We start from the raw sequence: 25,658 nt of genomic DNA, 5'->3' as shown, positions 1-25,658 counted from the left end.
ATAAGGCTTTTAGATCTTTCTCTTTTTCACCTTTGCTCTTTCCTTTGTTTTCAAACATGAAGTACATCATCTAAGGCAACTCTAAGAGAGTTCCAACAACAACAAAAACTAAGTCCCATTAGTTATTTAGCCTCCAAAAGTAGGAACATTAGTTTGGGTGTCTAAGTTCTGGTTTATTTGCTTAAAAATCAGCCTTTCTCCTTGAAATAGTGGAATCTTACTATGAAGTACAGATAAATATTACCCATGAGCCAGAGTTTTAAAATACTATTCTAATAAAAGTAATAACTTGCAGACTTACCACACTTCATAATTACAAAAGTTCTCTCAATAATCATACAATGTTGGATTTTGAAGGGACTGCTTGCCTCAAGTCTATTTCTCAATTTGAAATTCTCTTCCACTCTTAACTTTCATTCTTCCTTTAAAAATTTTTCATTTTATATTCTAAATGACATGATGTAACTTTAGTCCATGTACATTTTGATTAATTGCTTCAGTTTGTAGTGGTCTCACTTATTTATTGTATATTAAAATATAAAACTGGGGATATAATTTCTAAATTGTATTTCCACTTACCCATGTTCTCCATATTTACAGGTTCCACTTCTTCATTAACTAGAATATAACAAAATGATGTCAAGTTTACATTTTGAATCAAATATATATCTTAGTTTTTTACAATTTTTTACCGAGTCTTGAAACAAAACAAATGCAAATACACGATGAATACTTAAGCTGAATCTAAATAATTGTCTCTCTCACAGAATTCTCTCTTAATTATATGTTTCCGATGGCATTCGTTATTTGGCATTTAATTGATATTGTAATGAAATGAATACAAATAAGAATAAATCCCCACATTTAAAATTCCATTTGTGTTTGGCTTTATAACAGAAAAAAATATTTAAGTTTATTTGATACATAAAACCATGATCAATTTGGCTGCTAATACATGTACAAATACTAAAGCCATAAAAACCCATCACCAAGAAAACAATCCTACCACGAAATTCTTCCTTAGTTTTGACACGTTTTGACCGTTTTTGGCCTCCTGAGTTCCCTCTTTGTTGGGATTTTGGAGCCATGGTTCTGACTCAGGCTGCGCAAAGAGAGAATATCATTAGTGAATGTCTGGTTTACAGTTTTGAATAGTAAACATTATCATTCGGTAAACATAATACATTTTCTAAGTTCTGATAAATCAACATGTATCTCCATAGAACGCATGTTCTGAGGCCAAAGGTCGATTGCAACAACAATCTGACTGATAAAATCTTGTCCTTCCAGGGGAGTCATTCAGCTGAAGCACAAGGAAGTGACCTGCTAACGCTTCATGGTTTCAGTTGCAGGTCCTGCCTTGGAAACAACACAGAGGACACTGGTTCCCCGCCTTCTGCTGCAATTCCCCTCCCAGGGAGTCTCTGTGCTGCCTTGCCCACTGCTTGCTGGCAGTTATCCCAGCTACAAAGACAGGTGTAGAGTCCATGGGCAGACGCAGGCTCACAACGTTAAAGCTAACATAATTTAAATAGTACTTTCGTCCTAGCATGCGTACATGTAACCATCGTGTCCTTATTTGCTCTGTCAGAGGATGCCTCCAAAAGTTTTCTGTGGAATTGTTCATAAGTTTTGACAGGATATTAACACTGGCCAAGGTCTTTGTCATGATACCAAATCCTTATCATCTCCTCATTGCTCACCTTTGTCCCATCTTGTTAAATGGTTAGGAGCGTGATTTTAGGAGTCTGACCAGAAGGATTTAAAAATATGCGCTACCTTTTACCATCTAAGTGACCCGGGGGCAAATTATTGATCTTCTAAGTCTCAGTTTATTCATCTGTTTAATGGAAATAATAATAAAACCCATCTCACAAGGCGGTTGTGAAGATTTAAGGCATCATCATCATCTACTCAGTCATCTCACACTCTTTGCCTCATTTTAATAAACCAAGACAGGTCGAATATTATTTCACAGTGTGGGGGAGAAAGAAACTTTCCTCTGCCCTCAAGGTTCTTCTGGCTGTTCTAACATTCAAATAGACATGAGACAGATTTACCAGAGAAAATAACCAAATTTAATACACACATAGGTATGGGAACATCACATACATGAGAGAGTCAGAGACCCCACATGCACGAGAGGTTCAGAGACAGAAAGGGACATTGAGGTACACATGATATCATGAGCTAGGGGTGGATAATGCACTTTGGGGCTTCAGAAGGTCATCATTACAGAGAGAGCACATGTTGATTAATTGTTAGTTGTCCTGCCGTATAGATGGATTAAAAGTCATTTCTGGTTTTAACTCATCGTGGGCCAGGCTCCTAATTTAAATTATTTTAAATAAGCGATAAGGGGAACAGCAGTTTCTCTTGAGCCTGCAGGGTTTTGGTTGCCTTTAGCTCAAAACAACCCGCATACCACTAAGACTCATCTTGGGGTGGTTTGGTCTGACACCCTACAATTGCTCACAGTCAAAATAACATGAGTTTTATTTTATGCCTAGTCCCTCTATTGCTAAATCTTGACGAAAGTATGGATATGTGTGTCTAACTTGGCAGATACATTTTTTCCTTCAGATTTTTTTGCATGAACTTTTTCTGTGGACTCGTTCATCAATTTTTACAGAACATAACACTGGCCAAGGTCCTTGTCATGATACCAAATGGTAATAATGATAGCTCATGCTTGTTGAGTGCTATGTGCCAAGCATGGTTCAAAGTGATTTACAGGTATTTTTAATTTAATTTTAACCATCCTTTTAGATAGGCATTTTATTAATGCCATTATCTTCATCTTCATTCTATGATGTGAAAACAGAGGCCCCAAGAGATCAGGTAACTTGCCTAAGGGGACCTATAAGCCGAGAGTGGTGGAGGCAGGGTGTGAGCCCCAGTGGTCTGGCTCCAATGCCTACTCCTTTTTACGGGACTATCCCTTGGATTCAAAGGTAATTATTTACTGTGTTTCTTTACAAATGAAGCTATTTAAAGTCATTGTCTTACCTAGAAATGTATTTTTTTTTGGGGGGGGAATGTATGTTTTAATAATTTAATCAGCATTTTTATGATTCTGACAATTTAGAAATTTCTACTTTTTTAATATTCTGACATAGGTGGCTCTGACCAAACTCTTTAGCTTGTCAAGTGTCTGTCTCACTTTCTAGCCTTAGCATAATTTCAAATCTTGGACCTAGTCTTTTTTTTTTCAAAATATTCTTTATAAATGTACCCCTCTCCATATTCTATTCCAGCTCCATTTGACTTAACACTCTAAACTCCACTGGGATTCAATCTAAAGACACACACACACACACACACACACTCCTTCACTCACCACCATTATCATTACTATTCATTCCACAAATATTTACTGAGCAGCTATGATGCACCAGATACTATCCTAGGTGTAAGGAATATAGCAGTGAACAAAAGAGGCAAAACCCGTGCCCTGATAGACCCTACATTTAAGCGGGGAGATAAAGAGCAAACAAAGGAGCAAAATAACTAGTACTTTAGGTGGCAATTAACTATTAAGGAGAAAATCAAGTAGGAAGAGGAGGGAGATTGTAGGAGTAGGGATGTTGCAATTTTATGTGGGACAATCAGGGAAGGCTTCACTTAAGTAACATTGGAACAGAGGCCTAAAAGAAGGGAGGAAGACAGAAATTCAGATATCTGGGAGAAGAAGTGTATTTTCAGGCAGAGGGAACAGATTCTGAGGCAGAGGGAACAGATTCTGGATGCACGGCACATTTAAGAAAACAGCAAGAAGATCATGATGGCGGGAGCAAAGTGAACGAGGGGAAGATTAGGAAATGAAGTTGGTCAGAGAAGTGATGGTGGTATATATTACTCAGCTTTGCTGCAGTAACAAATGTCCCCCAAATCTCAGTAACATTATATAATATGATCTAATTAAATAACATACCTCAAGGGGACTAGGTCATATATAAGGACTTGGGCTTTTACTCTGAATGAAGTGGGGAGTTATTGGATGATTTTAAGCTTAGGAGTTACATTACTTGATCTAACTCACATTTTAAGAATCACCGTGGCTGCTGTGTTGAAAAGACTGCAGCGAAGAAAGGGCTGAAGAAGGGAATCCAATTAACAGATATTCAATCATCCAAGAGAGAGGTGATAGCAACTTAGAATGGGGAGGTGATAGCAGTATGGAAAAGTGATTGAATTCTGAGTATATTTTCTAAGTAGAGCCAATAGGATGTGCGGATGACTTGGATATAGTCTGAGAGAAAGAAAAGGATCGAAGATGTCTTTAATGAGTTTTGCCTAAGAAATTGACAGCATGGTGTGAAGTTAGCCTGTTAACTAGACTGTGAACTCTGAGAGGATGTAACCTCCATAATTGGCACAGTTGTACATACTAAAAAAAAAGTTTGAATTAATGATTCCTTCTTTCCCCCTTTCCCTTCTGACCTTCTTTAGCTCATGAATTTCTAGTCTAAGCAAAAGGCTTTTTGCCTAATGATCTATGGAATAACCTATATGCGTGCTGGGTTAGCTTTCTATTGTTGCTGTAACAAATTACCACAAATTTTGAGTATTAAAACAATATAGATTTGTTATTTTATAGTTCTGTAGTTCAGAAGTCTGACACCGATCTCATTAGGCTAAAATCAAGTTATAAGCAGGGCTGTGTTCCTTTCTTCAGAGGCTCTACAGGAAAATGTTTTTCCTTGACTTTTCCAGTTTCTAGAGGCCACCTGCATTTCTTGGATTGTGGGTTCTCTTCTCCCACATTCAAAGCCAGGTTAAGTCCTTCTCACATAGCTTACTCTGACCTCTTCTTCCTCCCTCTTCCACTTTATAGGACTCTGTGATTGCGCCCACCTAGATAATATGGAATAGTCTTTTTATTTTACAATTTTAAGTTCAGCTGATTAGCAACTTTAATTCCATCTGCAACCTTAATTCCTCTTTGCCATGTATGGTAACATATTTACAGTTTCCAGGGATTAGGTGCTGCATTATTTTAAGCTTGAATATGTAGGTATCAGTTTAAAACAATCATCCCAATAAATCGCCAAAGTGATCACATGTGCCCAGTTCTTTTCAAATGCTGCTGTTAAATGATCTGTGGGTAATTTGGTTCAGTTTCCAATTTTTAGGGAAAACAAATCAATTTTCCAGCTGTACATTAGGTGACAAAATTGGAGCAAACATGAAATTTGAGCAACCTTACAGGAACAGCTCATTTACTAATTTCACAAATATTAATTATCTCTTATGTATAAGATATTGACTAGTGACCTAGGACAAAGGAAGACCAAATTGTTCTATAGGTTTTTAGAGGTCCAATTCCTTCTTAATTAAAAAGCACAGTATCTAAGTTGCTAGGCATCATGTTGGAAAAGTTCATTAACTGAGGTCAGCCTGGTGAAATATTCTAAATTGAAAAGAAAAGATTATGTTGAGAGTAGCTACCTTACATTGTATTTGTGTTTCACGCAAAACTGTATACTTTATTTTAGTAATTGCAAATAATAAAAACCCTATCAATATTGTGTCTATAAAATAAAACATTTTTAGTTGGAGATATCTAAATGAAATGAATAATGTTGTCAGCAGAATTTCAAAAAGCACACTTATTCAAGGTTTATTTTCATGCAGATTTTCTTTTTAAAACTAAATCTCAAACAAAAGATACTTCTGAATTAAAATAGGGCTTACTTTTTTCCCTACAAAATTAATTGCATATATCATGTAGTGAATGTGCTGTACTACATTTTCCAAAAATTTTCCCGTTAAGTTGACTAGTAAAAGGTCATAAAAGATTTTCAATACAGATATCACTTTATTAAGATTACTATGAAATGCTCACCACATTTTTCCTTTTTCCAACTGAAGAAAATTCATTATTATTATGAGTAGCAGAAGTTACATTTCATCTATTCCTAAAGCAAAGGTTATGCCTACCTCAGTGGCTTGTATTACAATTGGTTTGCAAAGCCATTATAGTTGATTGAATTTCAAAAAGAATTTGTGAAAGATAAAACATAAACATTTAAGCATTCCATTTAAGTATTTTTTAATATTAAAACCACTTATTTTCTTTGTAAATTAATTTGTCCATCCCAAAATACCTTTCTTTGTCCATCCCAAAATACCTTCCACATTAATAGTAAAAAACATTAGAGAGTGACAAAGACTTGAGTACTAGGTAAGTCCTTCATGTCACAGTTCAAAACCTGTGCTGGCACTCCACTGATTACAAGGAACATTGCATTCAGAACTATCAACGACCTGCTTCCAAACTAACTTTCAAGACTTGTCTGTGACTATCTTTTATGATACTTTTATTATTAGGAGAATAACTACTGGAGATAAAGGAATAGGTGACACAAATTATAATTGGGTAATACAGCGATTTAAACAGTTATTAGCTCCCCCTCTTTACTTTATCTGCTGTAATGCACACACCTGCTTACATGTTCCCATTTGTTGTCTGTATGCATATGTGGCTTACTCTCAGTTATGAGATCTTTAATTCTAAGCAGACCTGTAGCACTAGCACCTTCTTTCCATCTAGAGTTTTTCCTTAGAAAGTATTATGTCCCCAATTCTTCAATTAACCAACTTTGTCCAGGTGATTATCATCCTCTTTTCTCTTCTCAAAGTATTTGTAAGCTCATCATGCTTGCAAAATACATAACTGCTAATTTCAATTAGCAGTTAGTAAGAATCAATATGTAACTTTATTTTTTTATCCATATATTCCCCTCTCCCCACCTTCCTTGTAAGCTCATCATGCTTGCTTCCCCCCCCACCCCCACCCCCTTTTTTTTTAAACAAAGATTTAAAATATGACCCAAGACTAACATCTTGGGAGTCTGGTAAATGTGTCACCAAGAACTTCTCCTTGGTCATCCTTCACCAAGACCCTGATTAAGCTTCAAGATTCTCCTGGGCTCTTCAACTATTTTCTGACAAATATACAACATCCACCCTCCAAAAATAATTGTTCCTACAATGTTTCTAACTAGTCTACTACACTTGTTTCTCCCCTTCCAACCTTCTTCCAACTCTTTCCAATATTGAATATTTACTCATTTAAGTAGATGCTATCCTATCACTTCTCTCTTTGAAATGTCTCCTGTATTTTAAGCCTCTCCCATAGCCTCCACTTGTTCAGGCCTTTAACATGTCCTGTTATACCAGAAGTTCCTAACTATTTTGTGCTATAAACCCTTTTGGGAGCCTGAAGCACGTGCATCAAATAAAAACATGGGATTGAAAGGGAGGCAGATTTTATGGAAATACAGTTATCAAAGTATTTTTTTAATTTTAATAATTTATGTGCCCCTTTATTTTACTTTTTTTGTTTTTAACTTTTTAAAAATTAAGTTTATTGGGGTAACATTTGTTAATACAATTATATAATATCCAGGTGTACATTATAATTTGACATCTATATATTCTATCGTGTGTTTGCCACCCAAAGTCCAGTTTCTTTCAGCTGCCATATATTTGATCCCCTTTGTATGTGCCCCTTTATTAACATATTATATAGCAAGGTCTAGCAGTGATTCTAATTACTACCTTAATTTTGAAGATATGATGGGCAAAAATCATATCTCTGTAAGATCCGTCATGTAATATGAAAAGAGCTCTAATTTCTTTAAGTGACAAAGTCACAGGTCCTGGAAAAACTACTGTTGCTTGTTACAAAATACATAACTGCTAATTTCAATTAGCAGTTAGTAAGAATCAATATGGAACTTTATTTTTTTATCCACATATTCCCCTCTCCCCACCTTCCAAGTAGATCATGGAAGGACTCCCTGCCTCTGTTTCAATCAGCATAGTTACCTACAGAGTAGGCCTTCAGAGCTCTCTTTCTAAATGCAGATCTTAACAAGTCACTTCCTTATATACTGAGGAATATGTGGATCTCTATTGTCCACAGCCCATTCTCCTCCAGTAGTGGAGAAATGGAGCTCATTTGAAATGCAAATTTCCTGGAGCCACTGTGATTCTGCAGGCTTGAGTTAGCCTGCATTTAAAAAATCACTACCAGGCAGTCTTTCACTGGTGATCTGCAGACCAGACTTTGCAAAACAGGATTGAGTCTAAACTGTAAGCATAGCCTTTAAAACCCTTCACAATCCGCCTCACCAAATCCACCTTTCCAGTTCTACTCCAGCCTCACAGGATTACTCTCCATTCTCCATACAGTCCCCAGACCTTCTGATCTCCCCCTCTGGGAAATCTCCTCTCCCCATTCCTGCTCCACATCATGCACACATGTCTCTGCTTGTTTAAATTTTACTCATTCTTCAAGGCCCAACTCCAATATGATCTTCTTTCTGAAGCCTCTTCAACTTTCTAACTCAGAGGCTTAAATAATTTTATTCTCCCTGATGCTTTCTAATTACCCTGTAGTGTAATTAATTATGCCAGGGTCTGCAAAAGCAGAGGACCTCAGTCTCATAGGTGCCTGAAAATTGCTCTGAATTCATTCAGCATTCAACATACACTGGGCAAGAGAGAAATTATTGAGCAGCAATTAGGTACTGGATGTCACTAGGAGAATAAGCTAAGGTCCTTGCTTTCAAAGAGTTAATGTTTCCCCCTTCATTGTCTTCACACTTTATCTACTCCAGCCCTTAATGGTCCTGAGGTCACTTCTCTAACTACTTCAGTCCACATTAAACTTTTCTTCTTCGATCCCCACCAGCGACAAATAACCAGGATTGTGCTGCTTCCCTTTCCATCCATCCATCCATCCATCCATCCATCCATCCATCCATCCATCCATCCATCCATTATTTATTGAGCCCCCACTGTGCCAGGCAATGGGATAGGCAACCTGTGAACAAAATATAGTAAGTACCTGCCTTCAAAGTTCTTAGAGTGTCGTTAACGGCTTTCTCTGCTATTTTTGTCTCCTGGCTAGGCTGGACGTTCTTTGAAAGCAGGGAAAGTTTTGTACTTTTTTACATTGCTGGCACAGCGACTGTTACAAGCCCTTGAAAGAGTGAGTAAAATATTTGTTTTCCGACCCTCCTTTCTCATTTAGAGCTTTCCTTACCTGATACTGTTAAACTGAAGGGGAAAGAAGCCTTTTTGCAGTACCCCAGGGAAAAACTCCTTCGGGGTTGAAGATGGAAGTTTCACTCTCTCCTCTCAGAAAAACAAGTCCAAGAGCACAAATCGCAGCTCCTCAGCAGGCTGTTGCTGTGACGCATCTGTTGCTAAGAGAAAGGAGGCGGCGACTCTGCAGAGATTGACAAAGCACCGAAACCAATACAGTCTCCGCTCCCTAACAGTCTCTTTTAGAACAGGCTTGTGATTGGTTGCTATGATGCTGACATCACGTAACGTGGAAACAGGGCGAGGTCCGCAGTTTTTCAGTTACAATAAAGGAATTGTGCAACTTAGGTATATTGAGGACAGTGGCCCGGCCTGACCCCAAGGTCTGACAGGTTTGGTCCGACAAGTTTGGTCCAGCGCAACCGTACCTGAAGGAGAATCCTTCTGGAGTGTGGTCTCCAGCAGCAGGGAGGGAAGGGTGATATGAAAACTGTGGAGTTAAAATCCTTAGGACAGCTGCCCTGCATACCTCAGAGGCGAGCTGGGGCCCTCCTAGGAACTTGCCTAGATTCCTGTGTGGAGAGATGACAATAGGATCCGATTATCTTCTCACGTGTTACCTTTTCCTCTTGCCAGAATAAGTTTTGTGTAGAGTTTGAGTCAAACTGGAAGTATGAGTCTTGGGAGAAGAAGATTAAATCCTTGAGTAACTTCAAGGTTCATTTTATATGTGGTTATGGGTCCTATGGGATTCATACAGCCAAGATCCTCTCTCTGCAGTTTCCTTTTTTCCTCTAAAAATAATTATAACTGCTAATTTGTAAGTTGGAGGAATTTAATAAGGTAATGCAATTGACTGCTGTAATTGGTCTAAATTAATTTTTTACATTTAAATGAAAATACTTGAGAGGAGGCTTATAGATATCTGAGACAATGATTCTAAATTAGATAAGACTTTACACGATCATATATATTCTTTCAAATTTATGACTTAGTGTTTGCAAAATGAAAATAAATTTTATTAAAGATATTTTTAAAAACCAACAAAATGGGAGGAGGATTTATTCTTGTGACAACCTTTCCCCAGGCTCTTCCACTGACACTGAAAGATAAAATTCCCCTGGGCTCACCTCTAAGTCTCCTTTTCTCACTCTGCATTCTCCTGGTGTTATCATATCTACTCCCTTTGGTTCAACTATCTCTTAAAAAAGATCAGTGACTTCCATTTCTATACCCTCCACCTAATATATTTCTTCAATTCTAGACCTGAATTTCCAGGCCCTATTGCACATTTCCAAATACATGTTCAACTTCATTTACCACGTTCGATAGTTGCTAACTAAAGATATTGAATGAATAAGTGAATGAATGAGTTACTGTACCATAGGCATTACAACTTAGCAAAGCCAAAAGTTAACTCATTACCTTTTAGCTATCTTTTGAAAACTTTTTTCCTCTTTTGCTTTCTACCTTAGGTAATAGTATCCACTGTTTGCAGAGCCAGAAATCTGATAGTCTTCCCTGACCTCTCTTCTATTTCCCACAGCTGACATGTCACTAAGTCCTGTCATTTTCCTTTCATAAATATCTCTCAAATAATCCATCTCTTCTTAGCCATCTCCACTGTCTCTGCTTTATTTCAGTTATGACTCATCTCTCACCTAGATGATAGTAATATTCTCTTGTGAATTGTTTGGTCTTCTCCTCTCTAGTTACCAAAGAGTGTTCTACTACAGAGATTCCATCCTGACATCACCCTGTTTATATATCCTCAATTCGGCATATGAAACCCTGCACAAACAGGGTTCTGAAAGATATTTGAAAGCTATTTGGAAGATAATAAGTTATTTTCCTAACCTCATTTCCTGCCCCTCTCCCTGGCTCAACCCACATTTTAGTCTAGTGCTTCTCAACTAAAGTCCCTGAGGGCCCAGGGCCATGAAATCATAGGAGTTGGGGGTTGGTAACAGGCTGATGGAAAAAGGAGTTATAGCTTGAAATAGTTTTCTGCAATAGTTAGATAAATTTGTTTCATATAAATAATTCATTCTGTTCTATGATGTATTCATTTGTTTTAATTTTTAAAAATGTCTAAAATACTTATACAATGTCATGACAATTACATCTCAATAAAACTAGGAAAAAATGTCTAAAATCACTGTTAACTAAATGACACAAAATTGAAAAAACTCAGTAAATCCCCAGTAAGCTGTACATGCTCATTCTGTATTCTCCCACAGCATACCCCTGCACAGGCCCAGGAGCCTGCAAGTCCCAGGTTGAGAGGCAGAGCTCAGGTTACACAGAGCTCTTGACCACTCCCCAAATATGCTACACCTTTCACAACTGTGCATCTGTTCATCTCACTGCCTCTACTACTACCTCTACCTCACTCTGTAATTCCTTTCTTCATCTTTGTTACTTGGTAAACTATTTATTTTTCAAGACCCAGCTCAAATATCACCGTCTCTACAAAGCCTCCAGGTACCCAACAGAATTAGTGACCCTTTTCTCTGTCCACTATACCATATATTACATTGTGTTGCAAAAGCTTGTTTATATAGATGTCTCTCCCACTGGATTTTAAGATGCGGATAGCGTCTCATTCCTTTATATCTCCACTGTCTAGCAGTGTATTTGACATGCGTATTTAATAAAATATATATTGAATATATTTAAAGCAAATCTGAAAGAAGCTCTCTAACAAAAGTTTCTTGGTATTCTTCCAAATAATTTATTTTTCTTAAAAATATTCATAATTAGCACAGCACAGGGAATGCAGTTAGCATTAATATGATGGCTAAGTGGAGGGCCAGGGGAGGGAGGGAGCAATTGGGGATATCATTTTATAAACAATATAGATGTCTAACCAATGTACTGTATACTTGAAACTAATTTAAATAAACTTATTTTAAAAAATTTATAATCCTTTGCAGTCAGATTTAAGGAAATAAAGATTATTATCTTGTGATTTGGGTGAGACCCTAAGCTTTTCCGTTTCTCTTCTTTAGAGATACCTCAAGGAGATATCCATTTGGAGAGGTTTTTTTTTTTTTTTTTTTAAGAGTTGGCTCAGAAACTAAGGGTTAAGCATGCTAAACAGGAATCTTTAAATCTTTTGTTTGTCTGCATCAGTATGCCTGGGAGGAAGAAAGAGTGGGAAGGAAGTTTCCTTGTTTGAGTTCTAAACTGCTGGGATTTCAACAACCTTCTTGGGGAAACTATCACTCCCAATGGCAGGAGGAACTGAGGAGCATCCCAGAAGAGTACTCACCTTAAAAAAATGAGAAAACAGAGAGAAAGGTCTGACTTGGGAACAAAGCTTAAATATTGGAGGAGAGGACCAACTGTGGCAATTCTAGAAAAAAAAAGAACTAAAACTTCAATATGAAATCGGAATATGTGCAACACTTAAGTGAAGAGAAAGGCATTCTTATGATTTCTGCACAGAATTTGAGGCTAATGGAAACTAAAGAGGACACAGTACCCTGCACACAGGGTCCTTCCCACAAGGGAAGGCAGGGCCCTATAGGTGGTCTCCGGACTCTGGGCAGCAGATGACTCTCAAGGGGCCAATTCAGGAACTAAGAAGAAAAATATGGGGCTATGTGGTAGCAGAATAGACTTCTTTGTGAGTGTGGGTGAGATCTCATTCTCTGTACCCAGAAACAGTTGGTAGTGGAAGAGTCATTGTATGGTGGTGATAGTCCTACAATAGCAACAGGCATCAAGAGTGAGTGAAATATTAGTTCTACACGTATAATGATTATTATTACCACTAAGGCACTTTAAATATTTTTTAAAGTAGAGCCACTTAAATAATACTGTTCTTACAGTTAGAAAAATTTGTTGAAGCCTAAATTGGTCACTTTCTGAGTAAGTAACATCAGGCAAGCTATTAAACTCTCTATATCTCAGTTTTATATCTGCAAAATTTGGGATGATAATCAGAGCGAAGACAGATAAAGGGAAGAGCAACCACATTGCTGGCCATGGAGGCATTCTTAAAAGGAAATGAAACTTCGTAGTGATGAATTGGAAATAGATTGACAGTTAGTTTAGTTTCTACAGGGAGCTTCTCACATACCAGGAGACAAAAAATTGATTCTTCTCTCAACTAAGCAGATCACTTCATATTTAAAATAAAATCTACGTTGAATATTTTTGCCATCTGAGGGCACAAATCACAAGATTCAACCAAAAGATAATGCTCCCATCTCTGAGTTTAGCCAGTTTTAATAACTAAATTTTAAACAGTTCAATATACTCCTAATAAATTATCTAGTTTGGAAAATTGTACTCAATAATAAATTATTTCAAATGTGAAGAAAGCAAATACGTGTTTGTTAACAGAAATTAGTTTTTTCCTATTTCCACTAGATATATGGTGAATAAATTTTTAAAGACTATTAGTTTGAAGGGAAGTCAAATTATTAGCCTGTCCAAATTGCCCACAGATCTTAATCTGTTCCTTCCGCATAGCACTGCCATGAAAAGGCCAGCGTAGTGTCTCAAATGTGGTATATACTCAGTGAATAGTTGTTAAATCAGAATTAATCTTAAATTTTGTTCAAAGTGAATTTATAGACATGGCCTCCGCCCTTTGGTGATGATTAAAAGTAATTTGAATATTCAGCTGTCAACTAGACATTTCTACTTGTATGTCTAATACAAAGTTATTCAAAGGGTGGCCCTCGGATCAGAGCCAGCCAGGAAATATTTGTGAGTAGCCCATTAACCCATAAAGTATTTGTTACCTACCTGCACCAAAAGAAGCACAGAAATTGAAGTGCTTTAAAACTTAAAACTATCGAAATGATAGCATTTTGATAGGGTGACCACTTTATGTTTTATATGAACAAAATCGAGGTTTGCATTTTAAATGTCTTTATTATATTTTCCCAGCAATTTATTTGAATTATAGTTTACCTAATTATCAGCCTGAGAGAGAAGTGAACACAAAACCAGACCAAGTAGCCTCTAACAGCAGCCGGCAAAGCACTTAAGAGACATCTCAACACATTCAAAATTGATCTGATTCTCCCCTGTCAACCTGCTCACTCTGCAGTCTTTTTCACCTCAATTGACGGCAATTCCATCTTTAAGGTTGCTCAAGCAAAAACCTGAGAGCCATCTTTGACTGCTCTGCTTCCATCTTTTACTCTTTTGGGAAATATTTTCAACACTGCAGCCAGAGGAATACACTTTTAAAACAAAAATCAAATCATGCCAGTCCTCTACTCAACTCTGCAAAGGCTCCCATTTCACTCTGCCTAAAATCCAAAGTCCCCACAATGGCCTATAAGGTTCTGTGTAACCTGCCTGTTACTAGCCTCATTTCCTATCATTCCCAGCTATGGCTCACGCTGCTGCAGACACGCTGGCCTCCTGGGGTTTACACAAAGAAAACCCGCAGGCTCCTGCTTTGTATTGGTCTTTGCCTCATCCTGGAACACTTAAACCAGATAGCTTCAAGTTTTTGCTAAAATGTTACCTTCTCAGTGAGGCCTACCCCCATGCTATTTACAATGGCAACTGTTCAACACTCCTGATTCTCCTTTCTCTGCTTTATTTTTCCCCATAAATTTATCACTTTCTTAAATATTCTATCATTTACTTTTTGTGGTCACTGATTACCTTTTCCCACTAAAATATAAACTCTACAAGGGCAGAAAAATTTGTCTTTTTTACTGATGCATCTCCGGTGCCTAATCTATGCCTGACATATAGATGTTATACCAACAATGTTCATTAAATAATTTGGAACAACCACTTTGGAGAGTATTTGGCAGTATTTATTAAAACTGAAAATGTACATATTCTATAATTTAGCAATTCGACTTCCAGATATTTACCTTAGAGGAACTATTACACGTGTGCATGAGGAATTGCTTCATAGATGTTCACTGCAGAATTTTTTTGTAATGGCAAAAGATAGAAATAAACCTAAATGTCCATCAGTAGCGAAATGGATAGAGTGCTATGGTATATTCAGTAAACTACCATAAAGCTATTAAAATAAATAAATTTGTATGGATAAGTTCAGAACCAAAATCATGAGGTTAATATTAGAAAGTATGTACAGAACAATGCCATCTTTGTAAACAAAAACATGCATGAACGATTTTTATATATTATGGATACATGTGTGTGAGAAAAATATTACAACTGAACTGAAATGATTCACATCAAGTTGTGACAGAAGGTTGAATTTGGGGAGTGAGGGATGAATAACTTCATAATGTTTTACTTTTTCATTTCTTATAAAATAAGACTGAAAACAAAATAAAATGTAAAATTTGTTGAATTTAGGGGTTGTATTAAGTAAAATTAACGTGTAATTCTTTGTACTTTATCGTGTTTGAAATTTTCTCAAAATTAAAAAAAATTATCTTCTAGATTGTGAGATCTTTAAGAGCAGGAATTATATGTTATTTATATTTCTATCAATAGTACCTGATACCTTTACTAAAATATAGAGGTCCTCAATAAATACTTGTTGAATGCATATGGGTTGAATTAATAAACATTTTAATAAAATAAAAAGAGATGAGATTAAGGAGGAAAGAAGATGAGTGATACAAATGTAAAAAGACAGAAAGGTGAAAAATATTTGGGGTTGACATATGAGTGCTTTAATACCAGTGCTATCTGAGACTTTCAGTTGAGCTATGTTACTCGAAAGCAGACAGGATTTTTGAGATGGCAAGAAGATAAAGATGTGAAAAAAGCTCTCTTCCATCCATCACATACCAAGAATGCTGTAGGGATTCACTGGTTATTGTAGTAGCATTTCCAAATTTCCAACAGATATTTATCTTTGGGATTCAAGAACAACGACAACAAAAAGGAATTCCTGAAATGATAACTTATTATTTTCTTTTTCATAACATTTTATTTACATACTTTAAAAATATAATGAGTAACCATAAAAATAATGTTTTTGTCTGGTTTTGGTATGAGTGTAATGCTGGCCTTGTAAAATGACTTTGGGAGCCTTCCCTCCTCTTCAGTTTTTTGGAATAATTTAAGAAGGATAGGTGTTCATTCTTCTTCGACTGGTAAAATTCATCTGTGAAGCCATCTGGTCTGGAACTTTAGTTTGTTGGGAGTTTTTTTTTATTACTGATGCAGTTTTGTTAGTTATCAGTTTGTTCAGATTTTCTATTTCTTCTTGATTCAGTCTTGGAATTTTTGAGGTATTTTTTCATTTCTTCCAGGTTGTTCAATTTGTCAGCATATAATTGTTCGTAGTATTTTCTTATAATCCTTTGTATATCTGTGGTGTCAGATGTCAATTCTCTTTTATTTCTGATTTTATTTATTTGGGTCCTCTCTCTTTTTTTCTTGATGAGTCTGGATAAAGGCTTATCAATTTTGTTAACCTTTTTAAAGAAATAGCTTTTCATTGATCTTTTCTATTTTTTTGTCTCTATTTTATTTATTTCCTTTCTGATCTTTGTTATTTCCTCCCTTCTACCTACTTTGGGCTTTATTTGTTCTTTCTTTTCTAATTCCTTTAGGTGTAAGGTTAGATTGTTTATTTGAGATTTTTCTTGTTTCTTGAGGTAAACCTGGATTATTATGAAATTCCCTCTTAGAATTGCTTGGTTGTGTCCCATAGATTTTTGGGTCATTGTGTGTTTTCATTTTCATTTGTCTCAAGTTACCTTTTGATTTCTTTCTCGATCTTGTTGTTAGCCCATTAATTGTTTAGTAACATGTTATTTAGCCTCCATGTATTTGTTTTTCAGTTTTTTATTATAATTGATTTCTAGTTTCATACCGTTGTGATCAGAGAAGATGCTTAATATGATTTCAGTCTTTTTAAATTTCTTGAGACTTATGTTGTTTCCTAACATGTAGTCTATCCTAGAAAATAATCCATGTGCACTTTAAAAAAATGTATATTCTGCTGCTGTTGGGTGAAATGTCCTAAAAATATCTATTAAGTCCATCTGATCTAATGTGTCATTTAAGGCCACAGATTCCTTGTCGATTTTAGGTCAGGATGATCTATCTATTGATGTCAAAAGGGTTTTAAAGTCCTCTACTATTATTGTATCACTATCGAACTTTCTCTTTATGTCAGTCAATATTTGCTTTATATATTTAGGTGTTCTTACATTGGGTACATAGATATTTACAACAGTTATATCCACTTGTTGAATTGATCCCTTTATCATTAGGGTATTTTTGTCTCTTTTTACAGCCCTTTTTTAAAAGTCTATTTTGTTTGATATAAATATTGCTAGCCTAGCTTTTATTTTGTTTCTATTTGCATGAAATATCTTTTTCCATCTCTTTCAGTCTGCATATGTCTTTTGATCTCTTGTAGGTAGCATATGTATTGACTTTGTTTTTTATGCATTTAGCCACCCTACGTCTTTTGTTAGGAGCATTTAGCCCATTTACATTTAAGGTAATTATTTATAGGTATGTAGTTATTGCCATTTTACTTATTTGTTTTATAGCTTTTGTAGTTCTTCTCTATTCCTTTCTTCTTCTCTTGCTCTTTCTCTTGTATGTTGATGGCTTTCTATAGTGTTTTGTTTCGATTCTTTTCTCATTATTTCTTGTATCTTTTCTAGATTTTTGATTTGTGGTTACCTTGTGCTTCACATATACCAAGCTATGTTTGCAGCAGTCTATTTTAAGTTGATAGTTGCTTAAGTTTGAATACATTCTAAATTACTACAATAGTTACTCACCCCCTCTATGTTTATGTTTTTGTCATGATTTTTTTACTTTTGTGTATGTGTGTTTGTGTGTATCCCTTAACTTATTGTTGTAATTAATGTGATCTTTTGTCTTTTAAGCTTTGTACTAGCTTTATAGTTGGTTGATCTACTGCTTTTAGTGTTTGCCTTTGTAAATGAGAATTTTTTTCTCCTATATTTTCTTATTTATATTTTTAATCTTTTATTTTCTATTTTAAAAGGTCCCTTTAACATTTCTTATATTACTGGTTTAGTGGTGATGAACTCCTTTAGCTTTTTCTTATCTGGAAAATTCTTTACCTTCCCTTAAATTCTAAATGATAACCTTGCTGGGTAGAGTAATCTTGGTTGTGGATCTTTGCCTTCCATCACTTTGAATATTTCATGCCATTCCCATCTTGCCTGCAACTTTCTGTTGTGAAATTAGTTGATAGTTTTATAGGAGTTCCCTTTTACATAGCTAACTGCTTTCCTCTTGCTACTTTTAAGATTCTCTCTTTGTCTTTAATCTTTCGCATTTTAATTTTAATGTGTCTTGGTGTGGGTCTCATTTGATTCATATTGTTTGGGACTCTCTGTGCTTCCTGAATTTATATGTTTATTTCCTTAGCCAGGTTAAGAAAGTTTTCTGTCATTATTTCTTTAAATACATTTTCAATTCTTTGCTCTCTCTCTTCTTCTTCTGGTACCCCCATGATATAAATGTTGGTATGCTTGATGTTGTCCCAGAGGTCCCTCAAACTATCCTAATATTTAAAAATTATTTTTCTTTTTGCTATTCTGATTGAGTGTTTGTTATCTTGTATTCCAGATTGCTGATCTGATCCTCTGTTTTATCTAATCCTCTGTTGATTCCCTCTAATGTATTCCTCACTTCAACTACTGTATTCTTCATTTCCGATTGGCTCTTATTTAAAAAAAAATAGTTTCTATCTCTTTGTTGAGGTTCTTAGTGAACTCATCTATTCTTTCCCTAAGTTCAGTAAGCATCTTTACAAGTAGTGTTTTGAATTCTGTATGTAGTAGATTGTTTTTCTCCATTTTGTTTAGTTCTTTTTCTAGAATTTTGTCCTGTTCTTTCATCTGGGACACGTTTCTTTGTTCCCTCATTTTGGCTCCCTCCCTGCGTTTGTTTCTATATATTAGGTAGATCCACTATTCCCAGTCTTGGCAGAATAGTCTTATGTAGTAGGTGTCCTTTGAGGCCCAGTGGCACAGTATCCCTGTTTTGATCTGGGTGCTCCAGGCATGTCCCTTGTGTGGGTTGTGTGTGCTCTCCTGTTGTAGTTGAGCCTTGGTTGCCGTTGGCACATCAGTAGGTAGAATTGCCCCTCAGGCTGACTGGCTGTGATGTCTAGCCATGACTACAGAGGGTGAGCTGTTGTGCAGGGGTTAACCCTATGGAGCAAGAGTCACTTTAGCAACCAAGTTTGCCCTTTGGGTGTGTTGTTTGTGCAGCTATTTTAGTGGTGCTCTGGTGTAATCTGAACCTAGCCATTAGGTATAGTGGGTCTGGAGCCTCTTGGGAGTGAGTTCTGGTACAGGCCAACATCAGCTGCTCCTTGTTCCAGGTTTAGAGCTGCTTGGTAGGAGCTCTGGTGCTGGGATTGGACGCATTTGGAAGAGGCTATGCTGTGAACCAAGACTGGCCACCTAGGCTGGGCTTGGCACTTTTTGGTGGACACTACGTTATGGGCTGAGGACAGCGACCACTTATGCTGAGCTTGTGGCTACTTAGTTGAAGCTATGTTCCAGGCCAAGACTGAGCACTGCTTATGCCAGGTTTGGGGCCACCTGATAGGAGTTACAATGCAAGCTGAGACTTGTTGCCACTTGTGCTGAGCTTAAGGTCACTTAACAAGAGCTACAAGGCATCCGGAGGGCAGCTGCTGCTTCTTTGGGGTTTGTGGACCTTTGAGAGAGTTTGGGAAAGTCTGCAGTGTAAGCCGAGTCAGGCTTCTTGTGTGGAGGAGCCACTGGAAGAGGCTTGAGCTGGGTGAGTGAGTTGGGTGAGCCTGGTTTCAAAGAATCATCAGGGTGGGGTGAACAGTGTTAGCTAAGTTAATGGAGTACATAGATTTGGTGCCTGCCTATGCCATGTTGGCTGGGTGGAAGGGGAGCTCAACAAAGAAACAATGGTGCCTGTCAGTGCTTCCTACTCCAGAGAAAGTTGCCCTGATCTCTGCCACTCCAGCTCCCACCCTGAAGTTAGTCAATTTAATTCCTCCCTCTATGTTCCTGGCACTTTTTAAGCTGCTGCCTCTATGCTAGAGCTTAGAGTGAGTGCCTTTGTGAGTGAGTGAGTCTGTGTACAGGCCCTTTAAGACCTGCAGTGCCTAGGTCTCCAGCAGTTGCAATCCCTGCTGGTTTTCACAGCCAGATGTTATGGTGACTCCTTTTCCAGTACTGGTGCCCTGGGAGCCTGGTGTTGGGTTGGGACTCCTCACTCCTTAGGGGGAACCTCTGGGACTGATTCTTAACCACCACACGTGGGTGTGAAATCAGCTCATTTTGCATCTCCACCCCTCCTATCAGTCTTTATGTGGCTTCTTTTTCATATCCTTAGTTATAAGAGTTCTATTTAGCTAGCCTTCAGGTGGTTCTCAATGATGTTTGTTCTATATTTTAGTTGTAAATTTGATGTGATCATGGGAAAGGGAGAACCCAGTTTATCTACTGTCCCATCTTGACCATAAGTCTCATCTACTCTTTTAACAATGAAAATATTTTGTCTGACTTACATAGAAATATATTATTTAGTGAATATTCAAACACTGGAAAATGCAGTAAACATGACAGGGTAGTATTCAAATGTTTAACATTTGGCTCTCTTAGCAAGACCAAAAGTATTACATGGAAATATGTTGAAATTGCCAATTTAGGGAGTTATTTTATTTGCAAAACTTGTTATTTCTTGAAATACTATTCAAAGTGTTAACACAATATATACTATGTATGCAAACATACTAATGTTTATTTCATTTTCAAGAACTAATCATCAGCAGGGCCAGGGACATACACTTGTAACATGACAACAGTTACAAGCAAGACCGACTACTTGGACTTTAACTGCTTCTCTCTAATATGTTCCTGTCATGCTTTCCAGAAATGTTAACCTTAATCTTTGACTCTGCATATCAGAGTTTCCTGTCTTCCTTTTGACAAAATGTCAATATATTGAGCCAATAGTATTAGTATGTTGATTGTTAAGGCTCAATTTTCCTCTTTACATTGTTTTGGTACCTTTGTCAAAAACCAGTTGACCATAAACGTGTGTTGATCCATTTCTGGACTCTCTAGTCTGTTCCACTGTCTATATATATTCTATATGTCTCTTCACAAATACCGAACTGTTTTGCTCATATAGTTTTATAATAAGTCTTAAAATGAGGTAAAGTAAGTCCTCCAATTTGGTCTTTATTTTTAACAAGGACAAAAATTCGTTATTCTAGTTCTTTGCATTTCTGTATGAATTTTAGATTCGCTTTGTCAATTTCTACAAAACAGCTTGCTGGAATTTCAATTGAGATTAGGCTGACTCTATAAATGAACTTGCCTAGATTAACATCTTAACAATATTAAGTCTTGTAATCCATGAACATGGTTGATCCTTTCATTATTTTAGCTCTTCCAAAAAAAAAAAAAAAAAAAGATGAATACTTAAAGCACATAAAATATGCCAGGCACAATAATAGGTGCTTTACATGCATCCCATTAATTAAAGTTCATCATTCTTTTTATTAGATGAATTATACATAGAAGGAAATGGGGAGATGAAGAGGTTAAATAATTCCCCAAGGTCAGTCAGTAAGTGGCAAGAAGAGAATTTGGGCCCCCATCCATATGACTCTTGCAAAGCCTGACTTTTTTATTCACCTATCTGCTTAAGTCAGCTCTAACTAAGATCACATGAGGGCCATTATTTACACCCGTGAACCTCTCCAAAGTTTAGATTGTTCCAGAACAATCAAGTATTTCAGACTCCCACTGTCAAGATGACTTTACTGTTATGGTAAGGAGACAGTGCTAAAGCATGTGGAGGCATATGAGTGTTAGAGATTATATTTTGCAAATTGCACTTGAGAATTGAGTGTGCCAATTATAGCCTTTTGAGTATCTGCCTTGTTCACAGCACTTAGGCTTAAGTTAATTAACAGGATAAAATTCTACTCCATTGTAAGGAAAGCTATTTCCATTTATAAATTATCCGTGCAAACTGGTTTGATTTGAAAAAGGTTTTGTAAAGGATCTGATAGCTCTTGAGATAATTTTGGGGATTACCTGTTATGAAAATTCAGTGTGTGTGTGTGTGTATGTGTCTGTGTGTGTGTGTGTGTTTCAAACTTACCTGTGGCCAAAAATAAAAAATAAAAAATAAAAAATCAAAGTATTTCCAAAGTGGTTGTAATTCAAATTAATCAAGTTCCTGACCTATCCCTGATAAGGAATAAACCAAGGTTTAATTTTTTAAAAAAATCACGAAGAAAAAGGTTTATGGTTGGAGGTCTACTCTTAAAGAAAAAAAACCTATTTAATGGCGCTTGTTAAAGATTGAAAGCAGACTTTATTCAGGACCATTGAGGTAAGTATAAGGACCACAGCAATAAATTTTACAGTGGGGGAGAAAGATGGAGCTAACTCTAAATACAGCGTGGGCAGGCGGGAATTCCTAGTCCAAGTACAGGGTAGATAGGGGTCAGTGGGTGAAAAATTACTAAGAGAAAAACAACAGAGATGATGAAAGTACTGGCTAAACCCATCAAACTGAAAACAGGCCAGGGTGATCAGACACCACCTACAGAATGGCAGAAGGTGAAGAACCCCATCAGATATTGAGGATGATCAGATATTGACTGTGTGTGTGTGTTGGGAGGTATTTTCGGTTAAACTAACAGGGTTCTTGCTAAAACTTGATTTTACAGAGAAGTGCACAGATGAGTCTAGGAGAACATATAGGAGCCTAAAGTTTGTCCAAGTAAAGAATCTTTGTCATACCTCAAGTATTTCTAGTCACATTTCTTCTAAGAGCTTTCTAGGACTCTTTCTGTCCCAGCATCTAGTCTAGAGGAGTCTAGTCAACAGTCCATTAATTTCATAGCAAAACTGGAAGTCTTAGAGAGAGTCCAAGGCTCAGGCTGGAAAAGTCTTACACTTCATGATTTTCCCTGTATACGAAAATCAGAATAGACGGCTGCTAGAGAGGACTGAACACTCACCCTTGGCCAGGTTCTTTACATCAGTCCTCGCGTCCCAACCATGTGAGAGGAATGGGACAAGAGGGATGGCGCCTTTTCGGGTTTGAAGCCCGGAGCCCACGGATTTCCACCTCACCTCGCGGCAGCTCCTGCGCAGTCAGAAAGAACCGGAGTAGGGTTGTGCGGGTTGTTTACCGGGACGTGGAGAGCCGTGAAGGGGTGAAGGTGGGGCACCGCGGAGAGACCCCGGACAGCGCCGAGCTCATTCTGTTTCTTTCGCCTCGCCTGTCCCCTTGAAAGACGGCCCCAGAAAGGGCGTGGAAAGGAACCCGAGTCGTGGGGGCGGAGGGGCACGAGTTAAGCGGTCGGAGGAGGGAGGATGCCAACGGCAGCGGCCAGCTTCCGCTGTACCCGGCTGAAGGCTGAGCCTTAGAGACTTCCCGAGCTGCCCGCTGACGCTGCTCCCCTGGGTCTCCGCGCGGCCCCAGCCCGGAGCCCCCTCTGCGTGCTGCGTACCGCAGGTGAGCCAAGCCCCACACCGCCCAGAGGCATCAGGTGTCCTGGGAAAGGCGCCCGCGGTGCAGGGAGGAACCGCGATGTGGCGAGTCGCCGGTGACATAAAGCGGGAGGGTAGGACCCTCGGACGTTGGCGTCATGGAAGGAACACAGGTGACAGCGGGGTACCAGCTGCAGCGGTTTGCCGCAGCGCCGGCTTGGCCACCTCGCCGAGGTCAGTAGGGGCACGCGCGGGAGGACCTGGGGTCCCGCGGGGGCCCTTCGCGTCGGGTCGGCGCGCACCCTCGCCCTGGGTAGCCTGGACTCAAGCTGGGGTGGCTGGGAGGCTCTGCCGCGCGATCCACGCCCGGGCGGCCACCCATGGGGAAGCACGAGGCGCGGACTCCGAGAGCTGGAAGCCACCTGTGGTCCGGTCTCCTCCTGGGAGGCCTGGATTGGGGTAGCCGTCTGGGTGCGGGCTGGGGACTCTGAGATGGTCTGCAAGTTGCACAGCCAGCCTCTTTCCACTCGGATGTCCCTGTATTAGAAGTGTGGGGTGCGGGTTCCCTGTGCTGGGCGAAAGCAACCTCCAGCCGTGCCGGGGTTGTCGAAGCGGATCAAGGGCGCAGTGGCTGGGACGGAAGGCGCGGCCACGGCAGGTCGAGCTCTCGGGAGAGTCGCTGCGGCCTCCCAGCATTCCCCCAATGGAGTACCAGCCTGATAAAGTTAGTGTTAGCACTTGTTGAAAAAGGGAGGAAAAGAAAAAAGATGATGGAAAAAAGAAAGAACGGAAAATAGACCGAAGTTTTGTGTCTGGTGGAGTGAGAACGCGCTTCTGAAGAAATAAGGTTGCGTTACTTTGTCGCCAGCTATGAGGCTTTACTGTTTACAAATAATCCCTGTTTTTATCTAATTTTCTGCAGCTCAGTCCAATTAAGGCTTTCATCGCCATGAATAAATGTGTGTTAGTCTGTAGAGTCTAAGAGCATGCCTAATATCTCCAATAGCCTCTCTCCTGACCCGCAGCTCCGCCCATCCCGCATTTCTCTTGGCACTCTGGGGAGGGTGTGAAGGGTTTGTGGCCCGTGCTCCTTCAGCGGCTAGGGGTCTGGACAGATTTCAGTTTTCAAGTGTACCCTCGGAAGGGCTTCTGTGATGCGGTAAAGCTAATGTTTGCAGCAAGTTTCGCGGTCAGTCCTTGTAAATGAAATGTCTTCTCTCCGGGATGACTTGGTGCGAAATGCTGAATAAATTAATTGTGGTTGACTCGTTTGCTCTTTGTTCCTGTGGGTTACTGTTACATGGCATGTGACTAGTTTGTTTAAAGTTTAATTTCTCCTGTATCAAAGTAGAAAGGACTTTATGTGACCTCAAATCTGTAATTCACCGACATGTTTTATTATTAACAGCTTCATTATTATGCTGGTGTTCACATGTGAGTTTTGATCAATGTAAAATCATCTTTGTTTTAAGGCCCATAGGCAAAGTCTCTTTAAATGCTGGTTAAAAATATCAAACCTTCTCGAAGAAGGAAGTAGCATGTTCTTGAGTGAAAATCCTAAGGTATTAATAACCTTTTTCTCTGCTTTATATCTTTTCCTAAGAGTTTTTGTGCTCATACATTGAAAGGCATTTTAACACACACGAGCCACACTTTAATGAATTCTATCATACTTATTTCATTTAGAAGGTACTGCATATGCTATTGTAAATATGTTTTATGTGTTATCGACTCAGCAATGTTCTTATTAATCTTTTTCTTAATCACGAGTTTAAAAACTTTCCCCTTGGCTAGTTTTCATAGCCAATACCTTTCGTTTGGAAATATTGTATTTGCTAAGAGTGAATGAATCAGAAACAAAAGTGAGATTTTACTTGAAAAGCAGTGTAGTGTCTAAACAGTGACTTGTCAGATATTGTATTAGTATAGTTTGAATCCCCTCTCCTTGATTTCTGAGTACAAGTTATTGTAAATCCAGCCTTTTATATGGAAGAGCTCTATTCTCCCTAGTGGTGTACGATATTTTATTTTGAACAGGTTCCCATAATATCAGTATTAGTCTGAGAGAAAATCTAAGATAAGTCCCAGTTTCTGGAGTGCCTTTGTTGCTCTGGAAAAGCTGACTATGAAGACAATAAAACCAGCCCAATCTTTTTCAAACAGACAAAGGAAATAAAAGGTATGAAG

At 38.1% G+C, this 25,658-nt stretch overlaps 2 protein-coding genes across 4 annotated transcripts in view; one reads left to right on the top strand and one right to left on the bottom strand.

Annotated features, from left to right (window-relative positions):
* DNAI3 (dynein axonemal intermediate chain 3) overlaps positions 1 to 9,221 on the bottom strand; it is a 62,816-nt gene extending 53,595 nt beyond the window's left edge. For all 3 annotated transcript variants that reach the window (XM_039838720.1, XM_039838721.1, XM_039838722.1), the window contains exons 1-3: positions 9,059 to 9,221; positions 1,007 to 1,102; positions 580 to 618 (exon numbers count right to left, since the gene is read on the bottom strand). In XM_039838720.1, the coding sequence (XP_039694654.1) occupies positions 580 to 618; positions 1,007 to 1,088 (121 nt within the window). In that variant the 5' untranslated portion in view covers positions 1,089 to 1,102; positions 9,059 to 9,221. The remainder of the gene's footprint in view (positions 1 to 579; positions 619 to 1,006; positions 1,103 to 9,058) is intronic.
* Positions 9,222 to 23,252: 14,031 nt separating this feature from the next.
* Positions 23,253 to 25,658, top strand: part of MCOLN3 (mucolipin TRP cation channel 3) — a 32,190-nt gene continuing 29,784 nt past the window's right edge. Inside the window, exon 1 of the mRNA XM_039838718.1 lies at positions 23,253 to 23,496. The gene's annotated coding sequence lies outside the window, so the exon portion shown is untranslated. The remainder of the gene's footprint in view (positions 23,497 to 25,658) is intronic.

This window comes from Pteropus medius, unplaced genomic scaffold (genome assembly GCF_902729225.1).
Source record: "Pteropus medius unplaced genomic scaffold, Ma_sr-lr_union100, whole genome shotgun sequence".
Lineage (NCBI taxonomy): Eukaryota > Metazoa > Chordata > Mammalia > Chiroptera > Pteropodidae > Pteropus > Pteropus medius.
Note: the sequence above shows the minus strand (reverse complement) of the source record. Positions and strands in the feature narration are given on the sequence as shown.